We start from the raw sequence: 25338 nt of genomic DNA, 5'->3' as shown, positions 1-25338 counted from the left end.
GGATGAGTGGAAGCACTGCCGTTGTGTGTATGCCAAACATGACTGTGTTTTTAAATGAAACAAGATTCATCTCCTAGTGTGTAGTTCTTTATAATTATTTTTAAGTCAAAAGAATTAACAGCTCGCTGTGCACTCGTATTCAGACCTTAACTATTTTTTTTAAATACTGTTCATTTCAGCTTACTGTGAAATATAGTCATAAAATAAAAAGTTAACAGTACATTAAAGAAAAATTAAGCTTAGTATTTATGAGAAATAAACCACAGAGAGGGGTGGAAAGCAGTGTGAGTTGGCGATTAGGTAGGAGGCACTGGAGAAAAGGCCTAGTGCGGGGTTTGAAAGAGAAGTCTGGAAGAGAGGTGTTGTGGGTTAGTAGTAGAACAGGAGGAACTTAAAGAGAAGCAGGAAGTTTGGGCTTCCAGCAGAGAAATCGATCAAAGATTCCTTCCAGATTTGGCCTGAATTTACAATGAAAAGGACCAGGAGGCAGGCAGGCAGTGTGGACTAGTTTGGGAATAGTGGGAGAAAGGGAGGGAGGCAGGGGAGGCTAGTGGTCAGAGCTGAGGAACTGAGAAAGGGGCCGTCGCTTTGAGCCACAGTTTAGAGCCGAGAGACAGGAAGAGAGCTGGCCAGTGTATGCAGCTCAGGAACGTGGAGAAAGGAAGAAAGTGTGTGCTAGTGGTTAGCTAGTTGAGGCTTGAAATATAAGAACTCGTATGTTCTATTACTGTGAGATTTCAATGTTCCACACCTACTGAGATAGGGAATACTGAAGCAGAAATTGATAACATTGAAATGGTTAAGTGGGATGGACTGGTGCCCTCTCCTGGTGTCCTGCCTTGCGCCTGTTACTTGCCAGACTAGGCTTCTTAACCCAGGTTGTTAAAGTACTCTTACTGTACGTACTTATAGAGCTCTCTGTAAGAGAGAACCAGTGGGAAATTGTGACCTGAATATGTTAGATTTTGTTGACTGCTGACAATTAAAAAACAGGGATAATTTTAGAAAAGCTGGCTTTGAAGGAACAGGGCAGATATTACAGGTGGCAACTTGGGAAGAGAGGAATACAGGTTAGGAAAAGGATGGTCACCCCAGAATATTGTTAAAGGCTTAAAATGAATTAATTCCTAAAACAATAAATTCCAAGTCCAAGAGTTAAGAAAAAAAGAGAAGAGAGTGCTCTACATACTCTGTATAAGGGCCAAGATTCAAAGACAGAAATACAGCATACTGAGTTTTGCCATGAAATGACATTACAATTGTATATTAGAAAAAAAAAAATTCCGTGCTACAACAGAGAACTGTCAAAGCATGTCAATAGTTTTTAAGAACATGATAAATGATAAGTAATAGTTCACAATAAGTATATTTTTACACAACAAGAGACATCAATAACATGTTGCGTGTTATACAGTAGAACAAGCTCCATGAGAATTCAGTAACTTCAACATAAATGACACAGACGTAAAAGCCCATATTTTATTAACTTGAACTAGGAACAGAATGAAACAAACTTTCTGAACTGATTCCAATAAGGCAGTACAAGATCTTTTTCTTCTTTAGTTATATTATATCCATATAATCCAGTTCAATCAGTTCCAAGTTAAATGTAATCACTGTTATAAAAATCCTTCATATACAAAATTAAAAGGAAAATACAATTAAAAATAACTGTGACATTGCATTGCATGATCATTACAGTACAAAAGATTAACATCAGCTGCCAAGCCCTTTGGGCTACAGTTTAGGACATAATTAAAACAGCTTTATAAAAGATAGGGGACAAAACAAAAGATTTTAAAATTGAGAAAACTATCAAAAGTCTTATCAAAATACAAAATGATTAAATCGGTAACGATGGACTACCTCAGTTCATGTGCACATCTCTAGTTTTGTCTCATGGCACATCCTATTGTGTATTGAGTACTCTCAACTGTAAATTGCATTTTCATAGAACTTTTAAATTAGTTAGGATCTAGTATTTATATTTAGGGCACCTCATCTGTTCCAGTTTCCTGTTCAAGTCTTTTAAATTTCTTGGTTATAAATTAATCTCTGCCTAGAATTACATCAGTCCTCTATTGCTCAGTGCAGTATGGAGTGCCATTTGTACCCAGAAACAACACTGTAACAACTAAACATACCTTAAACTGGATTCCCAAACTGGCAGCCATTAAGATGTTAAGTGACAAGTGCATCTCTCCCTGTCCCTGCCAGGATTCAATCCCGGTTACTTGCAGGCTCTGAGCATGCATGGCACCTCTCTCTAAACAGTGGATAACTCAGACAGGCCAGAAGACTGATACTACACTGTCTAGATTTCAGAGGGTGATGACGTTACTTCTGCAACTCGCTCAGTGTGCTGAGCACTGTTACAATGAATTATTCAGGCAGTTGGTGCAGCTCAAATCTGTATATAATGTTAAGCATTCTGTTGTTTCTTGTGGCAAACATTCCAACAATCTCAGATTTCTAAATAACAGAAACAATATTATAGGTGTTCCTATCTCTATATTAATCTATCCATTTTCTAATCTCTTAATCCAATTAAGGTTCATGGAGGAGCTGAAGCCTCAGGCAGGGTATGCCTTGGATGGGACCTCAGTCCATCCCATGTCACACACACACACACACACACACACACACACACACACCAGGGACAATTTTCCCAGAAGCCGATAAAACTATATCTATATTTTTGGACAGTGGGAGGAAACTGGACTACCTGGAGGAAATCCATGCAAACACAGGGGGGGACTTACAAATTCTGCAAAGATAGGACCTGAGCTCCAGCACTGCAAGGCATTATGCCACCCACCTCATCTATATTTTATATAACATGAACATGTATCGAACTGCCATGTATTTTATTGTAAATATTGTAATAGCCTTCAGAAATTGGTTGCTTTGGGGGCCCAAAGTTCTATTGTGGGTGTTGACTGAAAATCTTAGTATCAATAGGAAAAAAGAAACACAAAAGAACCACAAATTGGTCAAAAACTGTTAACAAAAGTTTGGAAAGTTTAGTTAAGGCAAAACTACATCCAAACTGAAACCTCCCATCAGTGTAGCTGCAAGATGATTGCTGATTATCGGTGCAGTAGAGGCCAGGCTGGGTGAAAGTATAAATATTTCATGCACAGTGCTGTGCATCCATTAAAGCCCTGTACAGGTTATTTTACCCATTGTAAATAAGTCCATTGCCCAAACCATGGTCATATTCACAAGCATTTACCAGTGTGACATGTTAGAACTTCATAATGAGCAAATATGTACAACTAACAGTGAAATGCCACATTCAAATATGGAACATGTCTTTTACAGCGGTTTCATTTATACCTTCTGGCATAGCTTGTTAAACTCCTTCTGCAAAAGTCTCTATTGCTCTGTCTGCTAGACCTACATATCACTCTGTCTGATGTGCTCTAGGGAAATCACCTTCCAAAAATTAATCAAGACAATGTCAGAAGCATCCAAACAGGATGCATTTCAACTGTATAATAAATGTATAGATATGCAGATATATATAGGTATAGTTAATTGTACTCTAATTCATAAACAAGTCCAGTATTTTATTTCTTGAATAAGTTATATTTTTTATAGATATGACCAAGCTGTGCATTGAAAGATAAAACAGCTGATACCAACAGTATCTTCTGGTCCTACAGGACACAAATACTGAACAAGCTGACAATGTAAAGACTTCAGTGAAGATATCCGGTTTACGGTCAACAAAGAAAGGAGGTAGCCATGTTTTCCTTAAAATAATATTTTAACTTTTATTCTCAATGCCATTTAACTTGACATTGATATTTAAATTTAATGTCAATACCAAGGCCTATTTTAAAATCAATCAGCGGAGATCACTTCAGAAATAAAATAGCTTTTTAGACAAAACACATCCCTAAAAACCACACAGCTGGACAAGAGAAACCATTCAATACAGACCTATTCATGATTTTATTTTTTAAATAATAGAATAGATATTTTCACTTTCAGAATCTGCAGACGATGTTCACTTGGCTCAGCAAACCACAGATCAATGGTCTCTAATCCCACTGCTAGATTCTCCCAGTCCAGCATGATTAGAAAGGCCTTAAAAGGCCGAAGACTTCATCCATCCTGATTTATCAAGCCAAAATGTGAGTGGCTGGATGTACAGTATGGTGTTAAAATCAAAAGACAGCGTAACTCACTAGGGCCAGCGTTTAAGTCTCACGCCACATGCAGACATGCATGTTTGTGTGCTAGAACTCTGAAACACATCCAGCATTCCTTAAAAATCAAAGACAGGACACCAGTTCTCTACCTGAACAGTTTTGTCCAGTAGGCTTATGGTCCGATAAAATGCCCCTTCCTACAGGATTCCATTCTGCCCAATCTTAGCTGTGCTCAGGCAAATTCTGCATTACCCAGTGGTGCACCCCAGCTATAGTACACAGGTCTCAGGTATCAGTCCTACGTGGTAATCCATGAAAACCAAAACCCGCCTACCAAAACTAAGCAGTGCTGAAACAAATATGCAGAAATGTGCACCACTTCATGGAAAATCCCAACAGACAGTATCTGCCCATACGGTTCATCCAAACTGCATCCCAAGGAACTGGCTATGTTTGAGCTATTTAGGACTTTCTTCACAAGCCCATTTCATTATTCTAAAAATGGCAGGATCAGCAATTTTTCACCGTTTAATGTCTGCAATACCTAATCGAGGCATGATTCTACCTTTTCTGCTTAAAACATAAAACTTTCATGTCAATCCCATCTACCGAAGAAGTTACCAACAAGTGCAAGCACACGCAAACTGAGCTCCTCGTTTAACTTGTGAATATGGCCTTGCTTTGGCTTTCAGCATTTTGTCTTTCATCTCCTCTGCCGTGCACCTATGCAGTGAGTGGCACAGGCCGCTCTTCAAGCCTGGCTATCGTCCAGTGGATTGCAGCCGCTGGTGAAGGGCTTCTGCCTGAGACTTCAGACTGCAGAACTCTTCCTGGATGAAGTCAGTCAAAGCTTTCCTCATTTCAACCTAAAGCAGAGTCAGAAAAGGAGAGAAGGTATAACTCTGTGCACTCTCTGAGAGTGTGTATGGGTATACACCAAACGTGTGTATGTGAAGCACCAAAACAGATTCACCATTCCCCTCAGAGGATCTAAAAAAACACACATCTTCATGACTTGAGGAAAGATATTCAAAAGCTTAAATAATATTATGAGTTTTGTTTTTTTTTAAAGGAAAATAAAAGTCTTGTTGCTGCAATACTAGATCTATGATAATTGAGTAATAGGCCCTGCATTAAAAACTGTTCAAACTAAGAGCTTTCTTTAATCCACAAACTAAATGATCATAAAATAACTATAAAATACAAATAAATAAATAATGGCTCATTCTAGAAGAACCACGTTATACTGGTACAACTTTATGGCATAGTTATCAATTTCAAACATTAACCACCCCGTGTAAAAGCCCAACAACAAAAATCACTTCCTCTTATCTGCCCAGAATTTGTACATTTTCCTGTATGATCTAAATTTGAAAAAAATACCACAGTCAAATCTAGTTTATCCTCTTGAAGAGGTTCAATGCCTTGCCATAGATGACTGCCATTTTGAAAAAAAGCTACAAATATTATAGTAACATTCCTCTAAAAACAGAAGACAGAGAAAAATACTTATTAATCCATTTCTACTGACGATACATGTAGTATTAATAATAATAATATAAAAAGTAACGTTCCTAGACTAAGAGATGATCAAAGCATCAACAAATGCTGCTGCAGCCACTTGCACCCTGACCTCAGGTTTATATTGTAATGAATGGAGGAGCACAGTTTGCTCAGAGTAACAAACAATGAGTCAGTACCAAAACCAGACCTGAACTGGCAGCTTCTCAGTTACAGGTCTTTTTCCTCTTTGTGGAGCACTTCACCTCCAGCTTTTCTCTAAACTTCATTATCTAGGTTTATCTTTGCTGTCATGGAATCTCTCCACATTTAATGAAATACAACCTTATCCCTGACATTTACTACTGTGCAAAAGTTTGGGACATTTTGCATCGGTTTTCTTTTTTCACTCAATCTTCTTCCTCTTTACGCACAAACAATACTATGGTGACCTTCTACTGAAACTTTAAACCAGTTTATTCTCACATTAGTATCTCATGTACAGATTACCCTGAGTTATTTTGATCACAGGTTTTTAAAGATTCTGATCACTGTCAAAGATACCTAAATTACAAGCATGGTTTCTTTTCACCCAAACTTAGCAGTATTAGTATTATTAAAATGTGTTATACTAGTAGAAAATACTAATATAAAATTAGTATAAAATATAAAACACATAAAACTGATAACTCCCGATTGTCTCTCAGATATCTTTTGCAAATGACTGTAGCAGCTTCCATTTTTTAACCTGAAGGCTGAACAAACATTTTAGCCCATTTATTTTTTTACCAGACAGTACACCCAGGCCCTCAAGATTTTGTGTATTCAGTAATGAGTTTAAGTATTTCAATATCTTAGAGGTAATGCGAGAAATTTCTGGTGGTGTTCACTCAAGTATACCATGTCTTGTGTTTAATCAAGAGAGTTTTAATTTACCGGATTCTTGTTTTCGGATTTCAAGGATTCCACAAGATGCTTCACAGTGAATGGTTTCCCGACCAGAATTGTTATTTTCTGTTAGGGCGAATATATAAAAATTTCAAGTATTTAAAAAATGAAAATCAAATACTGATCCATGGTTAAAAACAATGAAAGCTTCAAAGCTAATCTTTATTTTCTGTAGCATTTCTGGAGCAAAAAACAGGCAAAAGGCAGTTTGAAGGTGATTCTCCCTAGCCAGCAAGTATTTCTTATAGTCAAAACTAAATAAAAATATGAAAATAAATAAGACTGTACAGCCTAAATAGAGTACAGCATCTGTGTACCAATACAGCCTGAATCAATCAGTAATTAATTAATGGAGGTGACTCAAGATTGGCACTATAATGGAATAGCCATACATCAAATATCATTGGTGTTATTACTAGTTAAATACTTTTAGCAACTCACATCTGTAGCCATTTATACCGCTATTTATTTTATTAGAGTAATCTGAGTAAAACATATTGCTCAACGGTACAGTAAAGACCCATCTGGGATTTAATCCCACAGCCCTCTAGTGATTAATCCCGAGTCACCACCTACTAATCCACACTGCTGCTTCTAACTCACTGTCAGTGTGGGGCAGTTCAACGTACTTGACCAATACGGGGAATGTAAGGAGGTTTGTTCGGAAGGACATCATTCATCCCTAGGGAAATTTGAAACAAACAAAAAACAATTCTTACTAATAAAAAGACTACATTTCTTCAATCTTCATTATTAAACTCTTAGGCACTGTATTAATCCCAGAAATTCAGCATGCAATGTGTTCTAATGAAACAATGTTTGATCTTGAAAATTGTTTTGCATTTTCACAGCTCCTTGAATACTGACAGGCTACCAATTCCTGTCCTCTGCAATAAATATCAGTAATTACTGGTGATATTTACTAGCAACAGTGATCCTCATTTTTCCTGATATAACAAAGAGACATTCTGCAACCACATAAAATCATGCCAGTTGTGATCTCTTAAAACCACAGTCATCAGCTTGAGAACAGGAGAAAATATTTAATCTGTATTTATTTGGTTTAATATTAATTTATTTGTCAGACAAATGTTCCCAAAGCAACTTCTGTTTGTACACATCTTGTCAGCTGGGCAGTTATTTTTTCTGAAGTGGGATTCAAACCAGTCTTCAGGGGACAGTGTCAATACTAACACAGTGTTTCAGACCATTCAGATATTTTGTTGACCATGACTCAACAGGAATTTTTAGCTGCAAGTGGACTTCAATATTTCTATATTTTTAGCAGTACAAAACTGATTGATGCGCTATATTAGTATTTTAAAATAGCAAAAGCATCCTTGCATCGGATTTGATGTGGTCCACGTACCTACATGCCACAGAGGCAGAATCACGGGGTTCAGTGTACACTCTGCTATCAAACGCCCAACACCTAGAAGAAAATTACCAGTGCTGTGAAAAAGCATTAAAAAAACTATTAAAAACCTCTTGTCATATACTGTACACACTAAACAAAGTATCAAGTATCAAGTACCAGCACAAAAAAGATTAAATCACCTTATTAGCTGAAAGATTGCAAAATTATGGTGATCATTTCCATTATTTTTTAAACTCCAAAGGATTAGGCATAATATATAACCTGTACTTAGTACTAATATATACATGTACATAATATATATATGATCTGACCACAGCAGAACATTTCAGTTAAGGGAGTATATTGTATAAGTGAAAGAAAATATGTTACTACTACATAATATTGATTCAGGTAAATTTCAGAAATACTTATTTTTAAAGCCATGTGAAAAGAAACTCTTTTTTTGGTGCAGCATCTTTCATAATGTAGAGGGAATAGAAAGTTCATACAAATGAACTCACCCCATTTTAGCCTAATAAATTCCTGTGTCATGTTAACCTTCCCTGTAAAGCAAAACATAAAATATGGTCTTGTTAAAGCAAACTCCTTATGATTTGAAACTGTGACACATCTTTAAGCAGATCACAAGATGTGACATTTCTAGCGCATGATATGTTAACATTACTGTTCAATACAATGCACTATCTGTGTACAACAAACTGATAGAATGCTCCAAAAAACTGAAGCCAACACAACTCTGTATTTCTGAGGTCATTCACCCATTTTCCGATACTTTACAAAGTCTTCCAGAAAATCAAGATTGAAGGCTGCTCTACAAATCTTTGTTTATGGACAGAAGGATTTTCTCTGCCTATACAGACCCTCAATAAAATGACCAGTGACATTCTGTATGTGATGCAAGCCTATCCTACAGCAGGTCTTGGCAATTTTCAGCATTTGGAAAGTACTCATTAAGATTGTTATGATCATGTTATATTTAGTTATTAACATGCATATAAAACAAGTCTCATTCCAGCTGGACAGCACTGTATATGTAAGCAGATCCCCATCAGAAAATACCTCTTTATAGACTTATTTCTTTAAAAAATGACAAAGGTCAACTGAATTACCTTCTGGGAAGATATGGACCCAATCGCCACTATTAAGTTTCTCCAGAATAAAATCCATTCCTTTTTGGTAGACTCCATCTCCTGGAAGAGATGAAACTGGGATATATTAATACAGAACAGGACTAGACCTTGTTTCTACTTGCTCCTTATGTGTTCTGCAATTATTGTCTGGAAATTGTATTTCCTTGCCACTGAAATATTGAAAAAGTGTATTATATGAAAAAAAATCTTGCCACTGAAAAAGCAGATTTGGGAAAAGGCTTAATGGGTTAAGAGCCCTGAAAAAAGATCTTGCTTTTTTTGGCAGTCCAACACTTTCTCATTATTTATCGATAGCCAAGGTCTATGTGGAGAAGGTGTTAGGAGAGCTCACCTCTGCACACTGGCACACACTTCCCCCGACTGAAAAAGCAAGAGTGCAGCTCTTTAGTAAAGCAGATGTCTGATGCTGCAGGAGTCCTAGGAAAAATCATTTTAACAGAGGACACATAAATCAACTGCAAAACTTCTGACAGAAAACTAAATGCATTGTGTCGATGATCTCTACAATGACAACCAGCAAAAATGTTACATTATGCTTATATGCTATTTCTCCTATGTTCTGAGAACTATGTTCATCCGACGTCTTTTACCAATTTGTATGTTTTTGTATAATATCCCCAATCCAAACTGTTTTTGCCATGTAACCTATTTTATATCCTTCTAATATTAATACCTTGATGAAATGTTTGGATCACAAAAATATCGGCAATCAGTTCTCATTTAGAACTTTTTATGTTTATTCCATTCCCTTACTGTGCAGCTTATGCATTCTACTCTGTAGAAATTAGCAGAAAGCCTTTGCTTAAAATGGGAAAAATAGTTATCTTGTCAAAGTTTTATGTAATTTATTACACTAGGATATCACGTTTGGAAAACAGGTTTAACTAACACAACAGAACAAGTAAAGGTTTATTCCATGCTGAAAAGAGACGTTTTGGCAGGTGTCAAGAAGAAGGCTGCACAGCCGAAACATTGTGTTTCTTTTCTTCTCTTTTCAGCATGGAATAAACCTTCACTTGTTCCTTTGCAGCCTACGCATGCTGACGCAGCTACCTACTTTAACTAACACAACTTCTAGCCACACAATTCATATGCATCTCTGAAATGCAAGAAAAAAAACCTCCAGTTAAAGGAAAAGCACTTAGATACAGAACAGTAAATAAGGCACTCACCACCTCATTTTCTTAAGACTCCAGAGATGGCGCAACTTCAGGATACCTATAAAAAAGCATTACAATCTGCTCATAAAAGTAATGTATTACACAAAATAGTTCTGGGACCTGTGTTCTAAAATTCAGAAATTACATCTGCCACTGATTTTAAGAAAACATGAATTTTTGGAAGAACATTTTGGACTGCTCTCTGTAGCACTTTCTCTGATAATTATGGTACATGTCCATCACTAAAAAAATATAAAAAGGTGCATATTTATATTCAGTCAAATGGAGTCTGACTGCATAAACAGAATTATTGAATACACTCTTGAACTGGTGGGGGGTTCTTCAGTGAGATATCAGCTAGGGGAAGAATATATGTGGCTTCATGAATGTTGATTATTGTAGGCAAGAAATAATTACAAAATAAGAGCACTGTATATATTCATTTCCTGGGACAACACATTATACTTCTTTTGTACTAATTTATAAATCTTAAAAAATCTTGAAAGGGAAAAAAGAAACATTCAGTGCAGAATCTACACTTCAGTCTATGTAAACTTTAATGTTCTAATGTAAAACTGAAACAATGCATTGTAAGAATAATGTATTTTTTCCTAACAATTCCAGCTATTTTTGCTGGATAATTTGACAGCACAACAAATAGGAACAGATGGAAAAATAAATTAATAAACAAACTGCACATCGATAAGGTGCTTAATGCCAACTCTGTTTTTTTTAACTGCAGCTAAAGTGATGTACCCCAGAGGTGAGGATCATCCATACAGGACTGGTGGTTGGAGAGGGTGATCAGGGGCGTACTGCGAGGTCGGTTGTCAATGAGCTCAAACAGGACATCCTGATTGTGGACAGTCAGGTAGTTGAAGTACTCTGAAGAGAGAAGAAAATGCAGGATTTGAAAAAAGAATATGAATGTCACATACAATATACACCAAATACCCAGTTAAAAGCCCCTACACTGAGTTTTCAGAAGACATATGGCTCTACAGTTTACTACTTTATATATTTTTTTTAACGATTGGGAAAAAAAACTGACAAAAATAGGGATATTGTCTGAGGGAAATTTGATGTTCAGCTTCTGCTTTCCATGAGAATGTCCTTATAGTTTTAGTCTTCCATATATACTGTTAAGTGCCCTGAACCAACACTTACACTGGCTAAAATTATAAATATTAATCAACAGCATTCTTTTTTGCTTAGCTCATCTATAGAGAACCATTTGATAAAGAAAACACACCATAATTCAGTTAAAAACAAATTAATGAGTAAACTCTGTTTCAGTATGAAAACAGAAGATAAATAGGACATAATTTGAATTTTGAATAGTGATCAACAGTTTGGGACATTCTACAAATGTATTCAAAGTTGCCTCTCGTGTGATTTACTGTATACTGTACGTAGAGATGTGGAGTGTGCAGCTCAACAGCCTGCACGGCATCAATCACCATTTCAAAGGCATATCTATGCTCCTCATCTCAGACAACAGCAAAACCCTTTAATGCCAAAATGGCTGCCACTTGTCATGGGGATTATATGTGGCTGAAAATCCAAATAATCCCAATTCCAACAAATGTTTTAATACATGAAAATACCTGTTCACTGTAAAGCTTCAGTCAAAAGGCTTTTTATTTTTTTCCCAAGTCCCAAACGAATGAAAAACAACAAGTATAATAATCTATCTTGAGCTTAAAAAAGAACAGTTTAAAAAGAATACCAGGGCCAACAATCATAAATGGAAGTATTCAGGACAGAAAAACGTTTTGACACATATATAAAGGCTCAGACAGCCTAATCACAAAGAGTTTATTTAGCTACTTTTCTAGGATTCTTCAAATACTATCTGGAATTCTTCGGATCAATAAAATCAGGAGAAAACTAAAAACAAGTAGGAGTTGACCAAATGATATTCTCTGAAACTTTTTAATGTGTCTTTATAGGCAGAAACTATGACTAAGGGTGCCTGTCGCAGGTTCCGTGTTGAGGGAAACAAGTGAGAAATGAAGAACTATTCCCCGGTTATTATAAATAGACCTGTGCCTCTCATCTGACTCACTGGTCCAGAGGTAGCTGTAAGACCCCACTAGCCCCGTGATCAAGGTGCTGGAGATCTTCCAGGGCAGACGGGGGCGATGTGGGAATGGCCATTTCACCTCCAGGGGCATTGTGACCCCCCCCACTCTCATCCAGCCTGCAAAACAAGCTGCCATGTGACTGCCATTTATTACCCTTTTCATTTAATAGTTTTACATTCTGTAGGTAACAACTTACATATACTGGGTTTTAATTTGAAATGTAATGTTTTTTCCTTATGCGGGCCCGGCATAAACGCCTGTTTAGGGCTTTAAAGGGGAACTGCATTCCCAACTTCTCAGACCGGTGATTCAATCCCAGTAACAAAATAAATTCATTGACGTTATAGAATAGTTATAACATTTTACTAATGACAAATTAAGCACACAGTCGTGAACTTTGTGAAAGTACTGTAAACCGCCATGTTGGTCTCGCCACAGGCGAGAGCACAAGTTCCCACAAATTGTGACGTGAAGCGGCCCTTCCTGCTCACTAGTCATCGCAGTAAAGAGAAGTAAAGGTTGTGCAGAAGATATTTCACCGCTGAAGTGTTCCAACATAATCTGCATGCAAAGTTAACAAGTAAGTAGTCTTTGTCAGCAAAACTGTCTCGAAGTCGAGAGCAATATTTCTATTGCATTGAAAGAGATGTATTCACAAGCCGGCTTGTTTACAATATTATAGGGCCACTTCACATCACCAGAAGTCTTGTTGCCTCACTCTGAATCACAGAACATGGCACGGTGCATACCTGGAAATTTAATCTATTTTGTGATGTTAATTGGAGGTTTTACAAGTTACTGTGTACATTTTACATTTCACTCATTAATCCTGATTCGATCAAACCCTGAAATAAAAAAACAGCGTTGCAGTTCCCCTTTAACAAATGTTTCAGTTCAGGTTGTTACATTTTTAGCATCCCGACAGAAACGCCCATCTCACAGTAGGTGAGTATAACCATTTCCTTCTCCGGTACAAACAGTCCTACAACACCCGTTTCACATGTCATTTCAAGTGTCTTGAAATTTAAATTTATCTTTTAGCACCCCCTTCCCTACTGTGAAAGAACAAATGAGAAGCAAAGAATTACTCAACAGGAACAAACATGACTTCCTTTGCGCAACACTTTTAAATCTAAAACTTTTACAGGAGGTTTTTTTTATTAAATTTAATTTTTTAATTTAACTTTTTGAATTAACTTTCAGACAGAGCTTCCAGTCATATTTTCATCACAATAATTCCCGACTGTGACACAAATTACATTCTGCTATCGTTTGCAAAGAATGGGAAAACTTTGTTTACATCTACAATACCAGCGATGTCCCCACAAAGAAAGCAGTCTGACTAACACTAATTTTACCCCGAATGCAATCTGGTCTTTCATTTTCATATGCAGTAAATGAACTAATAAAGTCAGTCAAAACAATTTATCATCCTTTACTGCAAATGTTTATATATTAACATAGGACGGGAATTACACTGTGACCGGAGGTTAAATTCCAACTCTAGGGTCAAAATAAGTAAACAAAATTGTGAGTTTTGGCAATACTCCACATATATTTAAGATTATGATATTGTTTACAGACGTTTAGATTCTACATAAGTTTTACACTAAAAAAAATACAGTAAGATTCTTGCTCGCACGCATGCGATACAAACTCATGCTGTAAACTTTTATAAAATCAAATACACAGCATGTCGCGCAGGAACTCCTGGTCCGTACCAACAGAAAATGCATATTGGTTTCGATGCTTAATAAAATATTTTTATATTATTCACATTGTTAGACTTGCCAGTTCAGTAATAAAAAGTGAACAGATAACTTTGAATTCATTTTGGGGAAAAAAACACAGTAATATCACCTTCTCGATGACAGCTACTCGAACAGCAGCAGCAGCACTCCAGCGAAGGAAGGAAATCACGTCCGAAAAACATAGCATCCTGGGAAATGTAGTAAGCGTGCTCCAAAATATTACGATGGAATAGAATAAACAAATTTATTAACCGAAAAATATTTTAGCTGGACAAGTTACTTAAGAAATAAATATTTTATCACATGTTTAAACCTCTCATTATTTCCAAAATTAACATTTGGAAATTGATATCGTACGCCTTTCAAAAACAGTCTGATAATCGAATGTTGAATTATGGGTGATGTAGTTTGAAGAGACTAAATGTCAATAGTATCTTAACTCTCGTTGAAACCACAAGGTTCTAAAGCTCTCGTTTCAATCACTCATTTCAAAACATTTGCAAGTCGTTGTGGCTTCTAAAGTAGGTGATTTGCATGATGAATAAAGTAATTCAGAGATCACTTGAAACAATAATGCCAAAACCCTGTAACTCTCAACGATCACAGCTGGCCATTCCTGACATAATTGAATTGACATACCGTAATTTACCAAATTGATGGCTTGTGTTCCAGGTTTTTACAAACTGGAGTTATAAGGCTGACCTATATGCTGCTGGATTATGACCCTTCCAACACTGATGTGTGTGAGAGTCATCCTGCCATCTTATAGCCCAATGTTATCAGATCTCACAGGGTAAGCAAGCAAGGTTGGGTCTGGTCATTACCGGCATGGGATACATCTAAGAAAAACCAGGCTGCCTCTGCAAGTGGTGTTGTTTGACCTGTAGGTGGTGCTCCTTCCTCCGGACCAACATTTCTTAACCATTGCTCCAGTATGGTGGCCGGCTACACTGTGCTATAGGAAGAGAAATCTTTCCTATAAAATGTTAAACTACTGATCTGACTGCTCAGTCATCAAATATCCTAAGGTCCTGTATGTAAGAGTAGAGTGTCCTAGTTAAATTATACTGTGGCGCTGTACAGTCTGACATGCTTAGAACCTCCCTTAATTCAATTCAATTCTTACTTCTCCACCTGATCTGCTGTGTAGGGGGTTGTTGGGGCATAATTGCTACACATAATTGCTTCAGCTGTACGTGAAATGTGTCCCCTCCTACTGTATGTGTAAAATGCTGTGGAATTCTCAAGGATAAAAAATGTTGTATGTATCAAATAATTATATTCTATAGCCGATTCATGCATTCTTGTAACCACTCATAACCATTTAAGGGTAATACCAGTGGTAAACACACTACACACAAATGAATAATAGAATAAAAATAATAGATTTTTTTAGCCAAAGAATATAGCGTAAGCACTTTGTTACTGGCATGTCAGTGTTTTGAGATATTTATCTATAAAGTAACCTAATATAGACTATTAACTTGAATATATTCAGATGACTGGTGTGGTGTCAGTCGGAGTATACTGTAGTTATTATTTTCCATTCCTCCACTTGCATCATCCAATTCGGGGTCACAGGGGAGGCAGAGCCTATCCCAGTAGGCAATGAGCACAAGGCAGGACACACCCTGGAGGGGACGCCAGTCTATCGCAGGACACACAGACACAAACACTGACACATGCACACTCACACCATGGCCAGTTTTCACAGAAGTTATTTAACCTACCAGTATGTCTTTGGGCTGTGAGAGAAAACCAGGGCACCTGGAAAAACCCATGTGAACATCTTTATCTCCGTTACAATGAGTGCGATTATCTGGAGACAATGTGGCCAGACGGAAAGACACCATGAACAGTACTGGATGTTCTTCCTTACAATGATTCCTAGATAAGTAATATTCTTATCAGTCACAAGGAATGTGTCTAAAGTTTAATGGCAGTCATGCCTATCTTCCTTATATCAATCCAGCTGTACAAGTGGGAACAGCATGTGATATCTGATTAGTCAGATTTAACTGATCATATTTACTGGTACTCATTTGCACAGGTGACTGAATTTTGGATAAAATATTTAAGGTAATTTCTTAAAACCTTTACTATTACCAATGAATAGCAACAATGCAACTTTCCAAAAGTCCAAATCCTTAACTTGCAAGTAGATTGATTCTCCAGCTCTAACGTTTTCCTGGGTTAAGAAAGACACAGTAGACCGCCATCATACTCCACAATCTTGTCATTCATATCCATATAGCTGTCTGTCAAATTTAATATTTTTAAAATCTAACTCTGGGAGGCACGGTGATACAGTGGTTAGTATCGCTGCCTTGCAGCTCTGTGTGGAGTTTGCATGTTTTCCCCACGTTTCTTTCTCACACAGACCAAGAACATACTGATTGGTTAATAGACTTCTCTAAAATTGAGTGTGAGTGTTTGTGTCTATGTGTGCCCTGGAATGGATTAGCATCACATCCAGGGTGTGCCCTGCTTTGTGTCTGTTGCTGCTAGGTTAGGCTCCAGCCCAGTACTGGATAATGTGGCTTAGAAAATGGATGGATAGATAGGAGTAATTCTCTGTAGGCTGGTAAAGGTTAGCACAACCACTGCACAATTGTGCCAAATGTTTTTCTCATTTATTAAAGGGTTATACTATCTTCATTTTCTTTGAAGATTAGTATACTTAGACCACATTCCACAATTATTTATTCAGCATACAGGTCAAGAATTCTAAGTCATCCACAAACTATACAGTTCATTCATTAAAAGAAACCATATTGTTAAAAAGCAAAAAGGTTATACAGGTTGTTTTACAGGTAACGATAACCCAATAAAAAACTTAATGTCAGCCTCACAATTTTTTTGACCATCTTTTCAATCAGTTTTCATTCTAGCTAAGTGTTCTATTAATTGATCGCATTTGAAAAGTAATCATTTGCTATTTGAAAATAAAATGCACTGAAAAACATTTTAAATTTTTGCTGCGCGTTCATGTAACAGATACACAAGTCTTGCATGCCAGAGTCTCGGTTATGACACATCTCCACAGTGATTCGAGATTTGAACTGTTCTGACTTGAAACATAACTCGAATGTGACACAATTGACTTGAATAAAACTCTGATTAGGGGTCATTCTTTGCACAAAAAAGACTTGTTGTGATAAAAGAAACCAGGTCTAGACTTTATCTTAAAATTTGTTAACATGAGTTTTGAAAGTTAAAACACTATCCAATGCCTTGACATTTATAAATGTTGACCTGAGCCAAATTTGTTTTTGCTAAAAGTATATATTTTGAGTTCAATTTTAAGTTAAAAGCCTTTTGTAAAAGTGCAAAATGATTATCCATTATTATAGAAACAGCTGTCAATGAAGACACAATCCTGCTCTTCACATTTCTGGGGCCAACCAGTTCAGAAACTTCAGGGAGACTTCAAATCCCAGGAAGCATGCCTAGTGGAAAAAAGAGTAATTCTTAAATAGTGCTGAATTATTATATTTCTTTTTATTTTTAATTTATTAATTAAACAACTGAACATTCAATTAAATTACTTAAGGATGATTTTAAAGATGGTTTTACAAAGTAAAACTATGAAGCATGAAGTGCCATAGAGCACATAACAAAAATTCAGATTACATTTACAGGCTTAGTTGTCTTGTGACATTTACTGGAATAGGTTCATTAATATGAATGAATATTCATGAATAGACCAAAACATATAGTTATTGGCACAAACCATCTGCCGCCAATCCAAATTCCTATACTAACTCAACAGACTATAATTGCTAAACAAAATAAGCCAAAAAGCATAAAAACAGTTGTGAGAAGCTTGCAAACCTGCGTCTGACATTATTTCAGTGTGAAACTATTTCTAATAGTGAAAACAATTAACCTTTATTGATATAGTGGTGTAAAGCAGTTCAGTACAGTAAATAAGCATGATTATTTTATGTTTTCCTTTAAGAATAATTTACCACGTAAATTAGTTCACATTCATTTTTCTATAGGTTTATCAACCTGCTACTGTACTTGTACAATTACTCGGTTCCAAGATATACCACAGTCTGCCTTTGTGTACTATTCACTTTACACATTTAATCAGATATTTCACAACAGTAGTAATATATACAGAAATAAAGCATAGCCACAGCATGATAAAATAAATATCTAATGACATATAATAAAGACACAGCCATATAATTAATCATATATTTATATCCCGGTAAAAAGTGAGTGTCTGTGGCGAATCTCATAGTACAGCAGTTACCGCATTGGCTGGGAACGCTCGGAGCATTACAGCACTGAAGCCCTTGTACAGCGATCTCAGACCTTCCTCCCTCAATAACTCCCGGAGCACATCCAGGAATCCTGAGTATCGTCCTTCCGGAGCTGTGGAATACAATGTTGCATTCGACAGGATTTTATGGTGAACACCTGCTAAGATTTTGCACAGCTGTTTGCTTCATGGGGCATTGCAATTAACTGCTCAGTTTATTGCAATTAATTGTTTAATGTTTTTTGGATCAGGAGAAGGTTAATCAAATTAAATGTGGCAGTTACTTTTGAGAGCCATGGGGACTTCTGCTAATATTTCTGGGAATTTTACCTTTGAAATTTATGTTTCCCATTGGGATTTCCCATGTTCCCCAAACAGCGGTACGGCTTTCTAAATTCATCCTGTTGCTCTTTTTCAGTTTCAGATCTATTTTGAATTCGAATTGCCCATCACTTTGACTTTCTATAAAAATACTGCTGCTCAGCCCTGTCTGCCCACACATCTATTATACCCTTATCGCTTATTTTCACAATGCAATTGTGAATCAGATTATGCATTTCAGTTAGACAAGGAACACTGCAACACCCTGACAGCAATCAGGGACAGAGGTCTTAAGCAACCATTGGATTCCTTAGTCTTCCTGATGCAGTTTGTGCAGATCAGCCTAAACTCCAATGAGATGAGTCACTGATGAGCCTATTACAGTTAATGTTTTAAAGAAAAATCCTTCAGAAATTTCCTACCTGTCTGAAAAATGGACTTGAGCACATCCGCAGGTATCGCCACTGCCCAGTTCAAGATGCCTGCCATGCCCCCAGCAAAGAGGATTCTAGGAGTGCTCAAATCATTGACACTAAATGAAGAGCATTCCAAGAGACACGAAAAGTGAATAGGAGAGGAGCCATTTAAACCTTTAAACACATGTTCACACTTTTTGTACAACACCATAGGTTGTTAAAACTTCTTGTGAAAGTCTGCAGGATTAGGATAGGGCACAATACAACACAGAGTTAAGATACACAGTGGTAGGAGAAACTCACCTCTGACCTTCTGGAGTCAGGACGTTCTTGAGCCATTCATAACTCATGAAGTACACGCCAGAGGAGGGCACATCTGGAGCCATAAACGTATATTGTCATTGGTTAGAATAATAGATGTATCCACGATGTAGATGATGATAATTGTTGTTGTTGTTATATCATGGAAATCACATGTTTCAATGCAGATAAAAATGTTTGCTGGTTTACCAGTACTATCTGGAACCTGAGAAGTATTTGCTTATGCCTCAGATCCCTGTATCAGCATATACAGTAACTTAAGGGCCTGCTCATGAGAACCTGGGCTGGCATTGCTGTTCATCATTTTTTCACCCGCAAGCAATCTATGTCCTGAACAATGTATTAGGTTTTGGCTAGAATATACTGCTGTAGATACCATATGGCCATATGTCATTAATTAAAAGTTATGACTGAGTTTCTCTCACAGTCTGACATGAAAACCATCAGCTCTAGCTTGTTAGTTTCTTATAAAAACTTCCCTGCACTATTGTCTTTCTAATACATTACCTGTAATACACCTGTGACTTCACCAGTGTTCAAACCTAATGTCGATGCCAAATACTGTCTGGCTTTACTCAGTTTATACTCTGGGAGATCCACTCTCCTCTGATGTTAGAGATCTCCCTAATTCCGCATGAAAATGTGGAGAATGATCTTTTATTTGCTGGAGAGATAACACACTGTTCAGGGTGCTCTTTTCCACCTTTCACCCCTCCAGTGTCTTTTGCTTCATCACACTTGGTACATTACCAGCTGACATTGTGTAAGGAAGGCAGCTTGCCGGGAGTATTCAAACAGTACCTCTCATCAGCGTGAGCACAGTGCCTTTGTAAATACTGCGGATCCCCTGCTCTTTGTAGAGCTGCACAGCACAGTCCATAGGGCCGGAGTACTTCAGCACACCTGAGCTAGATTGCACCTAAAACGCATTAGAACAGGAAAACCTTTCAAGCAAGATAAAGACCATGCTCGCTGTAAGTTAATCAGTCTCAGAAATCATCTTACTGTAACCTGCAGAGAGTCATAAAGTCCATTCAGTCAATATAGCTCAGTACCTCTCTCCACCCTCCCACAGTAGTTTGCATAATCAGTAACAAACACACCAACGCAAGATCCTCAAGATCCCTAAATTTAGTTTTTAGTGCTTTTGGTAGAAGCACTGTCAGTATTCCTGTACAGTAAAAAAATCTACAATGTCAGTTTAGCCAAGATGTAACAGTTTCTTAGTATATTTGTTAATTTCTGTTAAGGGGTGAATCCCATGGCTGGGACAATGGTGCTATGGTTAATATTTGAAGGATCTGGATACTGTTTTTCTGACCTGCAGCAGACATTTGATTCTTTCCCCTGGTGCCACTATGCCAGCGGTGCAAAGACCTGCCAACATTCCTGCTGCGTAGATCTGTGGGTATCTGCGTGGGCACAGAGAGAAGCCAGCGTTACTACCCAAGCTAACCTAAGAACATTGTTCAACATCATAAAACAGCATAATTACATACAGAAACACCGTGATAATGCAGGTCTCCTTTGTGGGCTCCAGGGGATATGGTTGATACATCCTTTACAGTGCTGTTACAGCCAAATATACTGTACTATGAACACAATGCTGCTGTAATGTTCAGTTTTTTGTAACATTATGTATATTAGTATTGTGCATAAAACATTGTCTGGTAAAGTATTTAACAAACACATAAATAATACAAATGTCTTTACGTTTTTTTTTAATATGGCTACAATGTTATTCCACTCTTCCAGCAACATTGTAAAACCTTTGCTAAGATGTTTTCTCTATGATAGCCAAACCACAACCTTCCTGCTACATCTGGAAATGTTGCAAATAGTTTATGTCAGCTGGAGCATCACTACACCCCATTTGTACCAGTGACAATGTCCACTGCCAACCCAAGACATGGGCACTGCTTCCCACTGAACAGTGTTTCACCAGAAGCCCAGGGGCTCACGTGAGGGGGGTGTTGGGATCTTGCTGCTGCAGTCGCTTCCCCAAACCAAACCCGAAAAAGCCGATTGCCATCATTGGAGTCACCCCTGCCAGGGGAGCTGCCATGCCTTTGTAGAGACCAAGCACTCCCTGTCAAAAAAGGAGTGACAGCATTTGCAGAAACATTTCTGTGAGAGAGCAGTCTGTCAGCATTAACCTGCAGGGACATAGACTGGAGATCACATTGTCTCGGAGCTGCCACCTGCAACATTAAATATGATCAAGTTGGTTCTGTCAACACACGACATGTGATATAATTCAGAAGTGGAATCCAACCCATGTGAGAGCAAGCTATCAGCAGATATGGAGTGTATGATCTCACCTCTCTGGCCACTGTCCTTTTGAAGCAGTCAAAGGTCCCAGTGTAGATGACATGTTGGCCACAAGCAACTTTGGGCTGAGTCTGTAGCCGAACCTGTTAGCCAAAACATGCAGACCAGTGACTCACATACATGTGCCCATACATGTCCATAAACATGCACATACTGTAAATAACTGACACAGGCTCTTTAAGTACATAAATGTACAAATATAATGCAATGTAAGTGTAACAAAGAGTCACAAATTCACACACACTTAAGAACAAAAACACCCAAACAGACAGACAGGCAGAGTGTTAGAAAGACAAACATCACAAACATCACAAACACTCAGATTCAGGAATTAATATGCAATTCCAAACAGACAGATACAATGAAATACCCATGGCAAATATACAGACATACTGTACACATATTGTATACAGACACACAATGAGCTGAACACCTGCACAGAGACAAGAGAGATGTACTGTTTGTACAGATAAGCAGATGCATGAAGAATGTAAAGTACACTTTGTACATTGCTTAAATTCATTCATGAAAACATTGTGGTTATATCCTTGTTCATAACTCATAGTCTGAAATTGGTGATGGCTCTATACATTTTTTTTTATTAAGTTGCATCTTCATGTTCCTTTTTGTGTTTGGTTGTTTGATTTGGGGGGGAAGGAATAAATCAATAACACTTTAAAAAAAATAAAAATGGGAAAAAAATTATAACGAACCACAATCAAACCCTACAAACACAGAGAAATTATCTGACAGAACGGTGACAGTAAACTGTTCTAGATAAGGAGAGAGCAGAGTTTGACTGATAGGCAGGGGAAGTTTGTCACTCACTGGACGAAAATGGCTGCCTCCCCTGATAAAGCTGGCTCCTGCAGCTTCTAACGATAATCTTTTCTGAAAAGGGGTCTTAGAGCATTTTTAACTACTGGAATACTTCAAGGAACTTGAATCAGTAAGCTGCTAGTAACCAAACTGAGGAGGAAGAAACAAATGTATTCCACACAACTACAACCCTTTTAAATTTAGCTTAAAATGTTGTAATCTTGCTACTTTAGTGCTTTTTCTGTAAAGAAACCTTCACCTGCTGGTACAATACATACTTTACTGGCACATCATAATTTTCTACTTCAGATCACGTAAATACAGGTTACTATTTTTTGGCAAGTAAACTGTGCCATGGGGGTCTTTCTCTATCTCAAATTATGACATTGTCTTCTTGTCTTAATTTCTTGACTGTTTTTGATCCAGTCCTGTTTTCTAATAAACTTTCTCGGTTGTCTTTCTTTAGTTTGGAACAAACTGGCTGTTATGAATGAATAGTATCTGACTGTCTCCTGAGGACGTCTAAAGACTAAAGTCCTAGTAATTGAATTACCACATCAGAGTGACAACGTGCTCTGAAGGCTCCTGACAAATGCTGACACAGTAGAGACTATTTTTAGGTTTTCTCAACTTTAACATTTTTGTGAAAATTCTAAATTATTTATGAAGCAATCTCTTTTGAAATTATTATTATGGAAGACTAAAACCACAAACACGTCGGTACTGGACCGTCAAAAGTAACTTATTAGGCCTTCCAAACCAAACGACTGTCGCTAAAACCCTAAATCGCATCATCCAGGTGGGTCCTGCACATTGGTTGGGGGGAGTCCCCATTACCTGTAAAGCGCCTTGAGTGGAGTGTCCAGAAAAATGTAAGGATTATTATTAACTGAAAGAGGACCGATTTCAAGTGCAAACTAGAGTCTTCAAGCCGTGACTGCTACTACGGTATCTGCATTTACTGTATAATGTATGTTTGCACGGAATATCTGTTAATTAAACAAAGCATTATACTGTAAGTAGCACTTTGTAGGATGAATGAATGTTTGTTTACACATAAACGTATCAACAACAACAATAATAATAATTTACTTACAGTACGACTATTAAGGTCAATTTTGAACAGATCAGTGGTTAGCAACGTCAAACTGAATTAAAAGTTTGACGATTAATGGCAAGCGCTGGACTAGACGCAATTTTTACCACAATGCTAGCTTTGCAAATGATTTCCTTACATTTTTTTATTTCTTTTCGCGATCGCTCGTGTTTTCGCTCGCGTTTAATTCAAACCAGACAGCAGTTGCTTGGCATTGCACTCACATCTGACTCAAGCGAGCTAAAAATCTCGAAGAGCAAACAACACAAAATAATAGAGCCGCATAAAGAAGCGCTTGTTCTTCTACTTGTAGTTGGTTCCACAGGAAGTAAAGCAAGAGGAATACAATTTAGGAAGGCTATGAAGTGTACAGAAATGAAAGATTAAGTCATGCCTTCATTATCCCCGCATAGGTTTTTGCGTGCCCAGAATCCGAGCCCCATGCTATCATACAAATATGTTTTAAGGGTGTTTATAATCCACTTTTCTCAAGAAAAGTGACAGGAGCCTAATTGTACTGCATTGCGTCAACCTGTGAGCCCTACAAAAGCTGCCAATAATTCTGCGTTCCGCCAAGTTGAAGAAAAACCGGTTTGTGCGCTAACTCAAAACATTTTTTCCAGTGCTGGTCTGCATTCATTTAGTTTCCATTGCATTTTAAATGACATTTTATGAAGACATTGTGTTTTTTTTATTTCAACCTAATGTCGATAGTTACTTTGTGAAAACGTACCTGTAACGTCCAATCCACGCACTGAAACGTAAAATACTGGTTCAAGAGATATTAGTTCATTAGTTAGAATATTAGTTCATTTCTTTAACACTATACTGTTACATAGAAGGAAGAATCATATTCATTCATATAGCCCGGGTTGGCCCCGTGCTTTATTTAAAAAAATGCCATATGTAATTTACAGATATGAAGTCTTCACCCCAAAAGAGAGGCATTGTCAACCCATTACAAACCCATTGATAATTGACACCAGACCAGCTCCCGAAATGTATCGACAAGCGTTTCATTGATTGTTATGGTGGTTTTATCACTAAACGTTTGCCCCTGCCTGAGAACTAATTGAATAGAGTGTACAGTGGCAAGAAGTTGCACGCACTTCCAAGTACACCATGGTACACTATTACCTTAATAGTGTCCAGGGGATGTCCCGTTAACAGGAGGCATGCTCCTCCGACTCCCCCAGCAAAGAAGTTCTTCACAGGAGAAACTTGTTGTATTTCTCCCATTAGATCTTCAACGGCTTCCAAACACTAGCCGTTAAAATCTCACAGTAACCCGGAGGATATATCCCCATAACCCACTCCCACCGCCTGTTCCCACCCCCGTTTCGTTCGCGTCTCCTTTTCCCGTGTCATGAAGTGAACTTTACACATCCTCGAGTCCTCCCCAGCAAGGGGTTACGTACAGCCCTGGCAGCAAGTCAGTCTCAAGGAGGCGCCACCCACAAGATTATCAGGTGAACGGCCTTTCGGTTTGCGCTTCACTATAGTATACCGTAGATGTACAGTAGTATGTTTGAAAACACCTCACACGTTCTAAAAAACGCCAAGTGAATAAAAAAGACCAATACTACTTCGAGATGGGATTTGTTTTGCAACTGCTTCACTGCGAAA

At 37.6% G+C, this 25338-nt stretch overlaps 2 protein-coding genes across 2 annotated transcripts; both read right to left on the bottom strand.

Annotated features, from left to right (window-relative positions):
- Positions 1-1465: 1465 nt before the first annotated feature.
- Positions 1466-14302, bottom strand: tafazzin (tafazzin, phospholipid-lysophospholipid transacylase). The gene is made up of 11 exons (XM_088931063.1): positions 14245-14302; positions 12366-12500; positions 11054-11182; positions 10310-10355; positions 9469-9554; positions 9096-9176; positions 8487-8528; positions 7978-8040; positions 7238-7290; positions 6597-6674; positions 1466-5026 (listed from the first exon to the last, which is right to left on the bottom strand). Exons 2-11 carry the CDS (start codon positions 12493-12495, stop codon positions 4922-4924), a joined length of 813 nt encoding a protein of 270 aa, XP_088787189.1. The 5' UTR covers positions 12496-12500; positions 14245-14302; the 3' UTR covers positions 1466-4921.
- A 2420-nt stretch (positions 14303-16722) lies between these two features.
- On the bottom strand, positions 16723-25075 carry LOC148839234 (mitochondrial carnitine/acylcarnitine carrier protein-like). Its single transcript, XM_088931051.1, has 9 exons — positions 24850-25075; positions 21788-21880; positions 21428-21555; positions 20788-20878; positions 20268-20385; positions 19449-19521; positions 19152-19261; positions 18400-18521; positions 16723-17584 (listed from the first exon to the last, which is right to left on the bottom strand). The coding sequence occupies exons 1-9, from the start codon at positions 24949-24951 to the stop codon at positions 17522-17524; spliced, it is 900 nt and encodes a 299-aa protein (XP_088787177.1). The 5' UTR covers positions 24952-25075; the 3' UTR covers positions 16723-17521.
- Positions 25076-25338: the final 263 nt, after the last annotated feature.

This window comes from Atractosteus spatula, chromosome 2 (genome assembly GCF_055471065.1).
Source record: "Atractosteus spatula isolate fAtrSpa1 chromosome 2, fAtrSpa1.hap1, whole genome shotgun sequence".
Lineage (NCBI taxonomy): Eukaryota > Metazoa > Chordata > Actinopteri > Semionotiformes > Lepisosteidae > Atractosteus > Atractosteus spatula.
Note: the sequence above shows the minus strand (reverse complement) of the source record. Positions and strands in the feature narration are given on the sequence as shown.